Consider the following 14,724-nt stretch of genomic DNA (forward strand, 5'->3'; position numbering starts at 1 on the left):
AAAAAGCTTAAAATTAACCAGTTTTCTCCAACAGTTAAAATGATCGGATGCTAACATTGTCTTCTATGATGTGCAACACAAACACCTCTGCTAAAATCTCTGAAGAAGTTGTCTGGGGTTTCATGACCCTAAATGCTACATTGATGTATACCAACAATACTAAAAATGTATACAGTAATTTAGCACTTTTTTCACATCTCAGTAATAATTAATGGGGATAATGTGCTATATTGTCATTGCTTCATTCGTTATACAAAATATATTTATGGTTTCCTCTGTGGTTTTGGTGTAAATATGACTCGGACATTTCCAGACAGTTTCTGCAAGATTCACCTCTCTCCCTCTGGTCTAAAGACATCAGAGCGGACAAATAGTAGACAGCTGTGCCGTAATTGATGGCCCTGAGGTTAGGTACTTTTTACTGTCTCGGCCAGATAAAAGAGTGGGCCGATATGTCACCCTTGGGGGACTCCTCCATATGAGGTGAGGGAGAAGGGGGCCGTACGGCAGCAAACAGCCTGCCATAAAACTACAGAGTCACGACCACACTTTTAGACTTTTTCCAGTTCCCAGCACTCTTTTATGCAGGAATATAATCTCTTTTCTTCCGGAACAGCTTTATTTTCTGTTGCTTTTAGGCCATCCCTTTTCCAAGTACTAAAAGGCTGCATGTACATGCACATGCACATGAACACGTGTTGACTGGATGGGACTCTTAATTCCCGGCTGCTGGTTTTAAATTTTTTAAACCCTGATTACATCATGATTTGGCCCATAGGCCAACTCCGATAAGCCGGATCATACTTTTATGTAATAGAGAAGAGTTGAGGACATAATTCACACAAGTGCTGTATAAACAAAAAGCACATGGGACAGTGCATATCCCTTCACAATGTTCTTGTTTTCGGTGTAATCCGTGTCTTTCTCAGGAATCGTGGCATAGGTGGATGTGAATAGAGTGTGTGTGTCAGTGTCATGTTTGACTGGTTTTCATGAATATCAAGAACTGCGGGAAAATTATTAACAGACGTTCAGCCTGATATGCTGTGGGTATGTCGCTTTATGTACACAGGTATGAATGTGTGTGTTTTTAAAGGGAATGAGGATGAATAAGGTCTTTCACTGAAATGAAGGAATCACATGCTGTATTTCCAACACACACACACAAACACTATCTATCCTACATAGTCAGTTTAGTGTGTCCCAAACCATAGTATGCTAAAAATAGTTTTTCAGATTTTTTTTTTAAGCTGATATTAACCACAAAATAATGTAACAGGAATGTGCATATCGGGCCTAAAATCAGTGAACATTTATCTTTTTTTAATTAGTTTTGTGTTAAAGGGGCTGGTCTTAAAATTAATTCAAAAGTCTCCTTGTGATCAACTATTTGATGACTTTCTTTTGGATTAAGAAAGCAATTGGTAAATGCCTTATTATGATAAGTTACTATTTTTAAAAGTAATTTCATAAAAAAAAAAAAAAATTCACATCTAACTAAATTTTTGGAATCAAACCATTTTAAATATTACATATATCCATTAACATGCATTTTAAATATTAAATATTTTTATTTATTGGTCAAATTGTGAAATTAAATATATAATAAAAAGTTAATATACAGTGGGTACGGAAAGTATTCAGACCCCCTTAAATTTTTCACTCTTTGTTATATTGCAGCCATTTGCTAAAATCATTTAATAATTTTTAAATAATTTTTAAAAATCACAGTTTGTTTATTTTTAAATAACACTCCTTCAAAATTTAATTTAATTTAATTAATTAATTTATTTATTTTATTTCTCAAATTCTCATTACAAATTGAAAAGTCAAATAGAGGGCTGGTATCTCAGTTTAAAAAATGTCCAAAAATGGTCAGAAATAAATTGATAAAAAATAAATTTTTCAGAATAAATTAAAAGCAGCATAAAAATGTACTTGTAAATGCTTAAACTTTGCGACAGAAAGGCTTGTGGTATTAAAACAAATTCATCGCATGGAATTGCCTAACTATGATCAAACATGCATTCCTTCATTTGTGTAGTACTGTAAGTACAGGTACATCTCAAAAAATTTGAATATCATGAAAAAGGTCAATATTTTTTGTCACTCATTTCAGAAAGTGAAACCCATATAGTATATAGATTCATTACACATAGAGTGAAATATTTCAAGCCTTTATTTCTTGATATTTTGATGATTATGGCTTACAGATAATGAAAACCCAAAATTCAGTGTCTCAGAAAATTAGAATATCACATAAGATCAAAAAAAAAAGGATATTTTAAACAGAAATGTCAGGCTTCTGAAAAGTATGTTCATTTCTATGCACTCAATACTTGGTTGGGCCATCCCTCATGAGTTCATAGGAAACCTGCAACCTATCCTTGCGCCATTTGCGTTCATATCTCCTACAAATTTTTCTGAGCAAACGAATCGAGTCATTCAGCCATGGTTCAGCTTCTGGTTCGAATCGAGTCATTCAGCATGGTCCTTCCACTGAATTTTGGGTTTTCATTATCTGTAAGCCATAATCATCAAAATTTCAAGAAATAAAGGCTTGAAATATTTCACTCTATGTGTAATGAATCTATATAATATATGGGTTTCACTTTCTGAAATGAGTGACAAAAAATATTGACCTTTTTCATGATATTCTAATTTTTTGAGATGTACCTGTATATGGGAACTATTGCAAGTATTGAGATTCAGCCATGTACATGTGTATACACTCCCAGAAACTCTTTCCTTCACTCATCCATTAGAGCAGCAGCACCTCACACCACATATATCACACATTTTCATTTTCTAACCTCCTATTCCTCTTGCCCAGACATTGTTCATGAGAATCTGAAGATGGGTTCAGATGGAGAGAGCGATCAGGCCTCAGGGACGTCCTCGGACGAAGTGCAATCACCCACTGGCGTGTGTCTCCGCAGCAGATCTCACCGGCGCATATCCATGGAGGTAAGACAGACCGCATGTGGCCATAAATTAATCAGCAGCACAAACCTGCCACAAGCTCACTTATTCACAGGAGGAAGCAGAAAGTGTGGCATGGGTGCGTTACCTTGAAAGCTTCAGACTGGGTGATGTGTTACTACTAAGAGCTTTATTTTTGGCCTTGTGTAGGTGGAGGGATTCCTCTGGTGTGTTTTCTCTCTCATCCTCCCCTATTTTCTCCCACGTCCTGTTTGTCGGCTTTTCTCTTCCCCTTCCTCCACGCCGATTCTTGAGAAATCTGGAGGTTTTGTGTAGAGGTCGACCGATAGTAGATTTTACCGATACCGATAGCTAGGTTGGACTACACTGGCCGATACAGATTAATCAACCGATAGTTTTTAAAAAGGATACTAAACGAAAACTAAAATTGTGCTTTACTATTAAAAAAAACAGTACTGAATCATACTTTGTATATGAATAAAAATATTCATTATATATTGATAATTAAAGTTAGTTCATAGTTCATTAACTAATTATAACAAAAGCAAATTCAAAATTATTAATTATTAAAAATGCATTAGTTGAAATTAACGCACTCTAACTAGATGGCCATCTTTAAATATCTACACAAAGGCCATAGCATTGAAATTACATACATATGGATATTGTATGTATACTCTCACACTTTAATTGATTCTATTCTAGAACATGTGATGATTATCTATTCAAAATAACAAAATATGGCAGTCACACACCAGACGCATCGCATTCAGTTCAAGCAGCGTTCTAAAACGCGTTTATTTAATCACCAAACAGGCAAAAGTTCACCTCAAGAATGAACAAAAAAAGCGGCATGGAGTCTGAAGTTCGGTGTTTAAAAAAACAGCAAAACGGAAAGAAAAAGCGCAGTCTATATTATAGCTCTCTATATGAAGCATACAGACTTTATTAGAGCCACAGAAAGACAAACGTTTCACTGAGAAATGCACAATACACAATTTTACACCCTAAGGTGATGTCATAATGTACATTAGCAACGATTTAGGACAAATATAATGTAATTTAATGTAAAACCGTGTGAATGGCGCTCTGTGGCTGAATGAACATGTTTGCTTTCTCACATCACAGCTTTAAATCTGGAACTTTGCTGGATAACAAATGCATTAATGTGACCAGCTGGATATAAACTAATTCAAATATATATGGTAACAATCGTGACATTAAACATTTGGGTCAGACTTGCGTGAGTTTTGGTCACGTTTTAACCATTTTGAGGTGCTGCTAATGTTTGCGTCCTCTCAGCCTCGATAGCAAACATTCTACTGTTCTTTCTCCACTAATGCAGCATCTAGTCAACAAATGAATTACTTAGTAATGCCATGAAAACGTGCACTACAGTATGATGTGTACACACCGTTTCGTTGTCTGTTTTAAATCTGTGCGTCTGAAGTGTCCCGCTCTGTGCAGCGCGCAGTGTCACATGTCAAAACAAACAGCACGTGGCGACAATGATTTGCCTCTAGAGGCCGCTCTCGCTCTCAGACTGTTTGATGACAGCGGAGCTTCTCGGCCACTCCAGCATTGGACGCAACCCGGAAAAACTATAGGCATGGATTTTTGCCGATAGATCCAGCAATCAACTATCGGTGCCGATTAATCAGCAAAACCGATACATCGGTCGACCTTAGTTTTGTGGGCAGGTGCAGATGGTATATAAGAGGAACTTCTGCAGTTCAAGAGCTCTTAGGTGTTAAACATCAATTACCTAGTTTCAGCCACAACCACAACAAATAACAGAACATTTTGTAAATCAAACTGGTTTCTTTTTTGTCAAAATAGTTTGGTTCTATGTCTAGGCTAATATATTACATAGCCCCGCCCACTGTGAAATCTCATTGGTTCAAAATCCCGCTTCTCATAACTACGTATTGGACTTCAAATATGTTCTGATTGACCGTGATTATGATGCGTCATGTGGCATTCTCGTTTCCTGTGAGGACAGAAAAACCACTGGAAACAGGCGTCGCATTTGGTTCGTACAGTGTCTGACTGTGATTTTCGAATCATAAACATCTGTGTCTGTCTAGCAAGGTTGGTCTGCTCTTTGATATTAGTAACTGGCTTTCTGTCTTACCGCACACAAGCATCTGAAAGGGAATGGATTCTATCTTTGTGTTCTTACTCGTTCCATTTCCATTTTCTATTCTTTTCTCTGCAGTACATTGTTAAAAAGAGGGTTTGAGTAACATTGTTAGAGGGTTTTGAAATAGAAAAACAATTTTTTTTTTAATTATCAGAATTAACCTGACTACTTCAAGACATTCACGTCACACTCTTGCTACATAAAGCATTTAAAGCTTCTTATTCTGGGGTTTTAATTGCAAACCTCAGTCCAAGCTAGTTATTTGGGCACGTGTTCCTCACTCTCGCTGTCTCTGGTGTTCTTTTGCCCCCTGCCGTATGAATTGGGTCACTGCAACTATGTACACAGTTTAAAAGCCAATAAATATGTAGATATCATTTAACAATATATAGGTGAATCTCATGAAGAGTTGTCAGGCCACATTTTACTCCTTAAACATTAAGAGAGGAAAAAAGAGAAATTGCGTAAAGAAATTTGTTTAAGGTTATAGTTTACTGTTATGTATTTATCACATTATTTTCAGGGCATTTAAGCTAGTTTTACTACCAAAATCTCATTACTGTAACATGTAATATAAAATATATATATATAAAAATATATATATAATTAATTTATATAATAGTTACATTATAAATAAATAATAATAAATAATAAAATAATGGATCCATTTGAAGTTTGTCATTATAGAATTTGTTATACTTACTTTAATTGGTTTAAAAATATATTACCACGGCTTAGACAGTTAGTTTCTTGTAATAATGCATAATTTACTATTATTACTAAGTATTACAAACGTTTTTTTTGTGTTTTTTTTTGCGTAAATGTTTGAGATTTTTTTTTTATCATTGTTATTTTATTATTTATTTAATTTTTATTATAATTTTTTTTATTGTTATTTTTATTTTTTATTGTTATTTCCTAAATACTCTGTCATGCATCTGGATGTTTTATTTTGTAATTTTCATTATTCTCAAATACATTGATTCTCATTACTGTGACAGTTATGAAAATCGTCTTGTCTAAACACTTTAAATAGTAGCACAAATTGTTTTATTTTGCATTAAAGTAATGAGAATTGTGGGGGTAAATGTGCTTAATTTAAGATTAATGTGCTAATTTTAATGTTATTAAAAATGTCATGATGCAAAATATCATAGTTTTTTCTTTTGATTTTAGTGTGAAATGATTCACTCCTCTTTCAACCTCTACTTGTACACAAGTATTGGACTAATGAGATTATTTCATGCTCCACGCTGCTTTAAAAGTAGCCTATGTGTGGAGAAAAAAAGCCATGCAAGAGAGAAATGTAAATAGAGGAGATTCAAAGCGTGATGGAGGGTTATTTATGGAAGATGCTAATGCTTTGCTTTGAGAATGGCTTTATGAAGTCACGCTTCTTATTTAAAACAAGCACACACACATTTCTCTCAGACGAGACGCGCATACCAAATGAAGTCACCAAGCGTCAGTTATTAATCTGATTCCTACTTTGATAAGAACTGAGCTTATTTTGTCCCTTGCGACTGACTTGTTTGCTTATGTGTGTGTGATTTGATTCTCAGGACCTGAATAAACGCTTGTCTTTGCCTGCTGATATCCGGATTCCTGACGGCTACCTGGAAAAGCTGCAGCTGAGCAGCCCGCCGTTTGACCAACCCCTCAGCCGACGGTCACGTAGAGCCTCGCTGGTGAGTTTGCGTGAATCCAACCCTTCATCATCTTTATCAAAGGTTTAACGACATTAAACGTAGTTTACCTTCTAATGCCGTCATATTTGTCTCATACTTTCTATAAACCACATAAACATGACGCACCTCCTCGTTGAAGTAGCATTTTATCTCAGACACAAATAAATCACGTTTCATAATATACCGTGCATCTCATTTGAGCATGATGGGATATCTACCTAGCAACCATGCTGCATAGCAACACGACTCAACATTAAGTTTCTCTTCTGGCATGAATGGCTGTGGGATCATGGTGTCCAAGATGAATAAATCCCACATTGTGTTGAAACAATAAGGTTTATGTAAATAATTTAATCTGGCAGGGTTAAAACTATGACACGGCTGTCAAACAGCAAGCCATTGTCATGCTGAGAGAATTTGGTTTTAACAATGAGAAAGATAAATGCACTTTATCGTTCAAAAGTATGCAGTCAGTAATAATACTTTTAATTTGCAAAATATGCATTAAATTGATCAAAAGTGACCGGAAGGACATTTATAATGTTACAAAAGATTTATATTTCCATTCAATGCTGTTCTTTTTAACTTTTATTCATCAAAGATGAATAGTTTCTACAAAAATATTAACCAGCACTACTGATTTCAACATTGATAAACAGAAATATTTCCTGAGCAGCAAATCAGCATATGTGAATGATTTCTGAAAGATCATGTGACACTGAAGACTGGAGTAATCATGCTGAAAATTCAGCTTCGACATAACAAAAATTAATACAATTGTAAAATATATTCAAATAGAAAATATTTAAATTTGAATAATATTTCGCAGTATTACTGTTTTACTGTATTTTTGATCAAATAAATGCAGCCTTGGTCAGGAAAGAGGCTTCTCTCAAAAACATAAAAAATTACTGATCACAAACAAATTATTTGCGCTATTCTGTGTTGCTAATACATTGCTAATCCAGGTCCTATTTCACCACAAAATTTGAAGATATATATAAAAAAAAAATCTATTAAAAAATATAATGATTATATCCAATAAAAGAGATAAAAATAAGTTTTCCACAAAAAAAAATTGCAATTCTCACAAATTTCCAAAATGTGTCCATACGGCTTTTGCACTATATTATGAGTGTTCTGAAGCTGTGCAATAACTTTGTGGGCCACGATTGGTTACAAAATGTGATCTAATCGAATGCGATTTGAGAAGCACATAGAATAACTCACACAAAACTATCATATGCCTTTATGAGACTTATAGAAATATAGTGCACAAGCCGAATGGGCAACTTTTAAAGTGCTTTTTTTGTAGGTTCAAAACTCATGGTACATACTTTATTGAATGCAAAAGACAGTTCTTTTGTGCTCCGTGGATGAAAGAAAGTCAAAGGGGTTTGGATTGACATGAGGGTGACTAAAGGACATTTTTAGGGTGAGCTGTTTAAGAGTAAAAGATTACGTCTGCAGAATATTCAGCTCTACTTAATGAGTACACCGTCCACAGCAAGCTTTTCAAAACAAAATGGACTGCTGCAGATAAACCCGGCCCATGGACGAGAAACCCAGCGTGTCGCTACAAACATTGTGTGGTACTCTCAGTTGAGCAGAAAGACACATACCATGTTCTTTGTCTGTTGGCCACATACATGCATGTGAAAAGCCCCCTGCTTTTGCGTCTGAGTTTCTTGGCATCCATTGTTCTTAGCTGTCATCCATCTATGTCGTCCCCACCTCCAACCCTCAATGTGTGTAAAGGAGAGGGGGTTTATGTTGGCATTCTGGTGCCCATGGGAGTCTGAATACTGTGCGTGTGATTAATGGCTTTGTCTGGGAAATGATTTTGGCTGCTGATATCAGAGACAGCGAGCAACACTCCAGACACGTGTTTCTCACTGATAAGGTCTGTTGAACACATGCAGGCCTGTTCAGCATTAACCAGATCGCATTAATGAAGCAGTCTCTCTCCTTCTCTCTTTTTATAGTCAGAAATCGGCTTTGGGAAACTGGAGACCTACATCAAACTGGACAAGTTGGGAGAGGTACGATGAGTCTAGTTCTGACCTTTCATCATTACTTTGCCCGGTCAGAAAAGTGCATTTAAAAGTGCACTAAGTAATTAATAGTTCGGTGGATGATACAACAGTGTTTTTTTTTTTTTTTTACTTTTTTAAAAAACATTTAAACCAATAACATTGCTTAATACTTTTCAGTAATTAATAAATCCATTGAATACATTCCTAGTGTAAAACTTGTGTGACTGTACGTAAGATAAGTACTATTTGTTAAAATAGTATTTTTTATTTAACTTTAAAATGTATTTATTTAACTGATAGCATTGGTTAACAAATTTCAGGAAATTACTGTACATAAGATATTTTATATTTCTTCTTTGTCTTTTTTTATACAGTAGGGAAGTAATATTTATTAATTCATTCATTTGACTTTATTTTGGTTTTTATTTCTTATATTTTTTTCAACCAATAACATTGATTGATACTTGTCAGTAAATTATTAATCCGTTAACTACATCCCTAGTGTATAACTTCGGCAAAAAGCCTTGAGATGAACCGTAAACATTTTCTCAGAACCAAAACACTTGCATTCTGAAATCTAATCATTACTGTAACTGTATTGTAGGGGACGTATGCCACCGTTTTCAAGGGGAGGAGCAAACTGACGGATAACCTGGTAGCTCTGAAAGAGATCCGGTTGGAGCACGAGGAGGGCGCTCCATGCACAGCGATTAGAGAGGGTGAGGAATCTCTCTCTCTGTGTCTCATTCTCTTCATCTCTCCTTAAAGCCCCTTTGGATGCCGAGACACTGATGTTGATATTGCCCTGATCGATCCTGCCGTTTTCTCTCTTTCAGTGTCATTATTGAAGGATTTAAAGCACGCCAACATCGTCACGCTTCATGATATTGTCCACACGGACAAATCCCTGACTCTGGTTTTTGAGTACCTGGTGAGTGAACGTCCCATACTGCTCCTCTGTGTGTCATTCTGTTTCATTTGCTCCCTCCATTTATTTATTTGTTCTCTGATGGCTTCCTGCAGGATAAGGATCTGAAGCAGTACATGGATGATTGTGGAAACATCATGAGCATGCACAACGTTAAGGTCTGTCCCATATCTGTTTGTTTTGCACCAGATGGATTTAAGAAAACATGAACGGTTGGTTTGTTGTTATCAGTGCAATGCAACACATGAAACATTCTGTTTCTGGTCTTCTAACCTGTAGTCCATGTGTGGTTGTAGATTTTCCTGTTCCAGATCTTGAGAGGACTGGCGTACTGCCACAAACGAAAGGTTCTGCACCGGGACCTGAAACCACAGAACCTGCTCATCAATGAAAGGGGTGAACTCAAACTGGCCGACTTTGGTATGTTTAACACTATGCTGTCAAATAAATGATCAAATATGTAGTGTAATATATTTTATATAGTATGTACTTTATTTTTCATCAGTTAGAAATGTATATTATACTAACTGCATTTTGCAATTTGTTATACATATTTTTATATTATGATATTTATATAATTGTATATATATATTATTTAATTGTATATATTTAACTAAGTTTTCATTAAAAATATATTATAATATATTATGCATTTATGTATTTACAAATGTATATATTATGTACTTTGTTTCATTAGTTCATATAATTAATTAATTTTCATCAATTAGAAAAGTATAAACTAACTATTATACATTTCAAATGAATATAATTATATTACATGTATTTAAAAAAATACATATATAAAAAGTTATATTTTATTATTTTGTTATTTTTATATTTTTCAAACATACATTTTATTTGATGTAATTAATTTTTCAATACAAATACATTGTATTATGAATTTATTAATTTACAAATTAATTTGCTTGTATTTTATTCTACATATAAACAGTAAGTGTAATATTTCAAATGCATACAAATTTTAATATATTTTATATACTTTATTTTAATATTATAATATTTTATATTCAAAATATACATTTTATTTTATATTGTATGTAATTTATTTTTCATTAAAAATATATTCATTTATTTTTTGTTGCCAAAAAAAAAGTATATGATTTATTCAATATATATAATTTATATTTTAAGTATAATAAAAACAATTTTTTTGTTTGTGTGTGTTTGTAGGTCTGGCACGAGCCAAGTCTGTTCCCACTAAGACTTACTCTAATGAGGTGGTGACCTTATGGTACAGACCTCCTGATGTACTACTGGGATCCTCAGAGTACTCCACACAGATCGATATGTGGTGAGTGTGTCTGTCGCTGTTTATTTACATTCATCATTTACATTCAGTCCTCTCCTGTATGCTCTGTCTTATCCTGTTTCTGTCTCTCTCTCTGTCTCAGGGGTGTTGGATGTATATTTTATGAAATGGCTGCAGGTCGGCCGCTGTTCCCAGGATCCACCGTTGAAGATGAGCTGCATCTAATCTTCAGATTACTGGGTGAGCAAACACACACACCCACACACACACCCACATGCTCACACTCAGCTCTCCAACTAAATGATTCAATTCAGAGCCTGCATGATGAAACGCACACTTCAACTCCAGACATTACGACATTAAACACACACACACACACACACACACTCTCAGACCAGACGTGTCATGGTGTTCAGACTCAGAAGTGCTTCTCACCTGCTTTAAAAAACAAACTGCAACCATCTGATCAGCCCTTCATCAATCATGCACCCAGGTACCTGCACTCTATCTGTGTGTCTGTGCAGGTGCTGCTTTGCTGTTTCATACAGTGTGTTTGTTATGATCTTGTGTGCTCAGTGATTTTGCGGTGGCTTCCGTGTGTTTGTCTTGCCACACAGAGCAAATGACCATGACCTCAAAGCCTGTGTGTGTGTGTGTGTGTGTGCACGGATGCTGCTGTGGGAAAGCGTGTGTGTGTGTTCTGGTGTGTGTTAGAAAGCCATGTACGTGCCAGTAAAGCAGGATATCCCGTGGAATTTCTGAGGCCGTTTGCTTCCTTCCTTACGTTTGCCAGTCTAATTTGTCAACCTGCCGATGGTCACATCTCTCTCCCTCCCTCCCTTCCCATCTACAGGTTGGATACTGAAGGAATAGAGCTGTTATTGTCCTTTCTAAGGGTAAGAATGTGCCAGAACAATGGATTGCATTAAATACACACAAACAATTATAAGATTATAAATGATTTTCCATTACTTTATCTTGAACACTTTTAATTTCCATTAACCCTTTAAAAGCATCATGATAAATTAAACTACCCTTTATCAATCTCACAAAGCTTTCATCCTTTATTTTTTTATTTTTTCTCCATAGTATGAATCCAAGAAGAGGATCTCTGCAGATGAATCAATGAAACACTCCTACTTCAAGAGTCTGGGCATGCGTGTGTGCACACTGTTAGAGAGTGAGTGTCTTTATACACACACACACACACATCACATAATCGCTCATATGTCCTCATTCTCATGATGTGCTGTGCTTCTGCAGACATATCCATATTTACACTGAAGGAAGTGCAGCTTCAGAGGGACCCCGGTTACAGGAACTCCTCGTACCCAGAGACAGGTGTGTGTGTGTTTGATATGTGATCTGTATTCATATTCAGATGCTCTTATAGTAAGTAGTCAGTCAGTATGGGTCAGTGTCAGTAGTTCTTGGAACAGACACTAGGGGGCAATCTTCATACAGAAAATTGTCTATTTTTAACGAATGAATGAATAAATAAATATTATGTAAAATAAGTCTCAAAATTCTCTCAATAAGTCTCTTATTTTCTCTCAAAATTATTAAAAAAAATTTAAATGTTTTAAATATTTATACTATTTATATTTCTTTAAATAAATTATATATAATGAATATATTTTATGAATAAATATTTTATTGCATTTATTATTTACATTTATAACAAAACTAAATATATATCCTAAAATATATTTTATACATTATAACATTTAAACATTTTTAAATTAATTATTTTTATCTTATCTATTAATATAGACTACATGCACACCTTGTTCTCGCTTCTAATAACTGATAAATATTTATAACTAAATATATATTTGAAATTAAATATGTGATTACATTTATTAATTTTTTTAACAAAATAAATATATATCCTAAAATATATTTTATACATTATAACAGTAAATAAAATATTTTTAATTAGATTACATTTTTTGCATTATTTTGTAACCTCTTACCCCTTGTTCTGTTATCTATTAATAGATTAGTAATACAAAATACAAAATATAGTTTTATATAATTAAATATTTATAAATCAAATTTTATGTCATTTAAATAAAACAAATTGCATTATTTTGTCAGCTTGTACACCATGTTCTCGCCTCTATATAAAACTAATAATATATTTCTTAACCGAATATTTTAAAATGTTCTTTATAAAATATATTTTAAAATAATTTTGTAACCTTGTACACCTTGTTCTCTCCTCCTTTTCACTCTCATCCTTCTGTCTCTCTCCTCACAGGCAACAGCAAGAACAGACGGCAGAGCATGCTGTTTTAAGCTGCGTTCCCTCCCGCTCTTGCCCATCACTCTCACACAAGCACACACACACACACTTGACGGATCAGTTCGACAGCGCTTATTCCGTGACTGTGTTGTATAGACTAACAGATTTAGTCCCCCCCCTCGCTCACAGAGAGAGGGTGATTGTCACGTGTGCATGCGTGGTGAAGGGGATCGGCCGAACCCGCTGTCTCCCCCCCCAGTGTCCCGCCATCCAGCATGCAGCCTTGAGCCAGAACACCCATCGGCCCCTCGTCTGGATGCCCTTTCCCCTTCCCCCGTGTGACGCTTAGGGTGTGCGAAAGTGTGAACGCGTATATATATTTATTGACAGAGGGGTTGTTTTGCTGCTAATTGACTACTGTCTCGATGTAACTTCCTCACTCTTGGGTGACCCTCCCAGTTGTTGCGGACTCATCAGTCCCACGTTTTTGTTTTGTTTAAAAAGAACGATTATAATTCTGTTGAAAAATGTTGATATCGCAGCTGTCTTTGTCGTGGTTTTACAGAGGTGGAATGCCTATACGAGTGTTTTGAATTTGCTTTTGGTTTTCCTGGCATGATGATTGCACTTCAAACCGAGCGATGCTCAAAATATTCATTCCAAAACCTCAAATTTTAACTTATCATTTCAAGAAATTTGTGGATTTGTTCCTCAAAGGCCACGTCAAGCAAACCAGGGACCATCTCGGACCAGGTGGGCTTCAGAAAGACGCAAAACGAGGGTGGGAAAAAAACAAACACTGGACCAGCAGAAACTTTGTGACCTCACCGTTTTAAACTGAGAACCGGACCATCTCTCCTTTTGCATCCATTCAGAGTGATCCTATTGGAACTGAAGTGCTTGTATGTAAGATGTGTTTTTAATTTTTCTTTTACCGTTAGAGCTCCTGAGGCATCATCAAAACCAGTTTCTTCTATTAATAGAGCTCCTCTGTAGCTTCTGAGTGTATGCGACGCTTGTAAAAGAGCGAGAAAGTGAGGTTGTATGTGTGAAAATGGAGATCTGTAACTGTACAGAGAGTCCTTTGCTCCATGCAAGCGATGGCTATGAAGATGAGCTAGTTTCATTAACAGTATTAAGAGGATTTTTTTTAATTTTTTATGTTACATATTGACCCTTCTTTGAATAATGGTATCTTAATGTGGCATGTTGGAGTCCGACTGTCCCACATTTGTGCTTGATTTTATTCAGAAGAGAAAACGATATTGCGTGTATAAAAAGAAAAAAGTAATAGCGAAAAACTTTTTGACAGCAGCATTGGACCAATGTTTCTTTTTCCCAGCATTTATAAACATGAAGAACGCATAAGATATCAGATTTTAGATGACTGTTGTTGTTTTTTTGAACTGACAGATGTTGATTAATATTGTCAAATCGGAGTCGATTGTTTCTGGAGACGCGTGCGTGG

General features: G+C 35.2%; 1 protein-coding gene across 1 annotated transcript in view; it reads left to right on the plus strand.

The window, feature by feature from the left end:
- LOC107744069 (cyclin-dependent kinase 17-like) overlaps nucleotides 1–14,097 on the plus strand; it is a 23,615-nt gene extending 9,518 nt beyond the window's left edge. Inside the window, exons 3-15 of the mRNA XM_016557543.1 lie at nucleotides 2,834–2,967; nucleotides 6,649–6,774; nucleotides 8,760–8,816; nucleotides 9,415–9,529; nucleotides 9,647–9,741; nucleotides 9,834–9,896; nucleotides 10,035–10,158; nucleotides 10,930–11,050; nucleotides 11,151–11,501; nucleotides 11,862–11,904; nucleotides 12,098–12,188; nucleotides 12,272–12,349; nucleotides 13,272–14,097. Coding sequence (XP_016413029.1) covers nucleotides 2,834–2,967; nucleotides 6,649–6,774; nucleotides 8,760–8,816; nucleotides 9,415–9,529; nucleotides 9,647–9,741; nucleotides 9,834–9,896; nucleotides 10,035–10,158; nucleotides 10,930–11,050; nucleotides 11,151–11,501; nucleotides 11,862–11,904; nucleotides 12,098–12,188; nucleotides 12,272–12,349; nucleotides 13,272–13,309 — 1,436 coding nt within the window. The 3' untranslated portion in view covers nucleotides 13,310–14,097. The remainder of the gene's footprint in view (nucleotides 1–2,833; nucleotides 2,968–6,648; nucleotides 6,775–8,759; nucleotides 8,817–9,414; nucleotides 9,530–9,646; nucleotides 9,742–9,833; nucleotides 9,897–10,034; nucleotides 10,159–10,929; nucleotides 11,051–11,150; nucleotides 11,502–11,861; nucleotides 11,905–12,097; nucleotides 12,189–12,271; nucleotides 12,350–13,271) is intronic.
- Nucleotides 14,098–14,724: the final 627 nt, after the last annotated feature.

The sequence above is a fragment of the Sinocyclocheilus rhinocerous genome, unplaced genomic scaffold (assembly GCF_001515625.1).
Source record: "Sinocyclocheilus rhinocerous isolate Xijiao unplaced genomic scaffold, SAMN03320098_v1.1 scaffold551, whole genome shotgun sequence".
In the NCBI taxonomy this organism is placed as follows: domain Eukaryota; kingdom Metazoa; phylum Chordata; class Actinopteri; order Cypriniformes; family Cyprinidae; genus Sinocyclocheilus; species Sinocyclocheilus rhinocerous.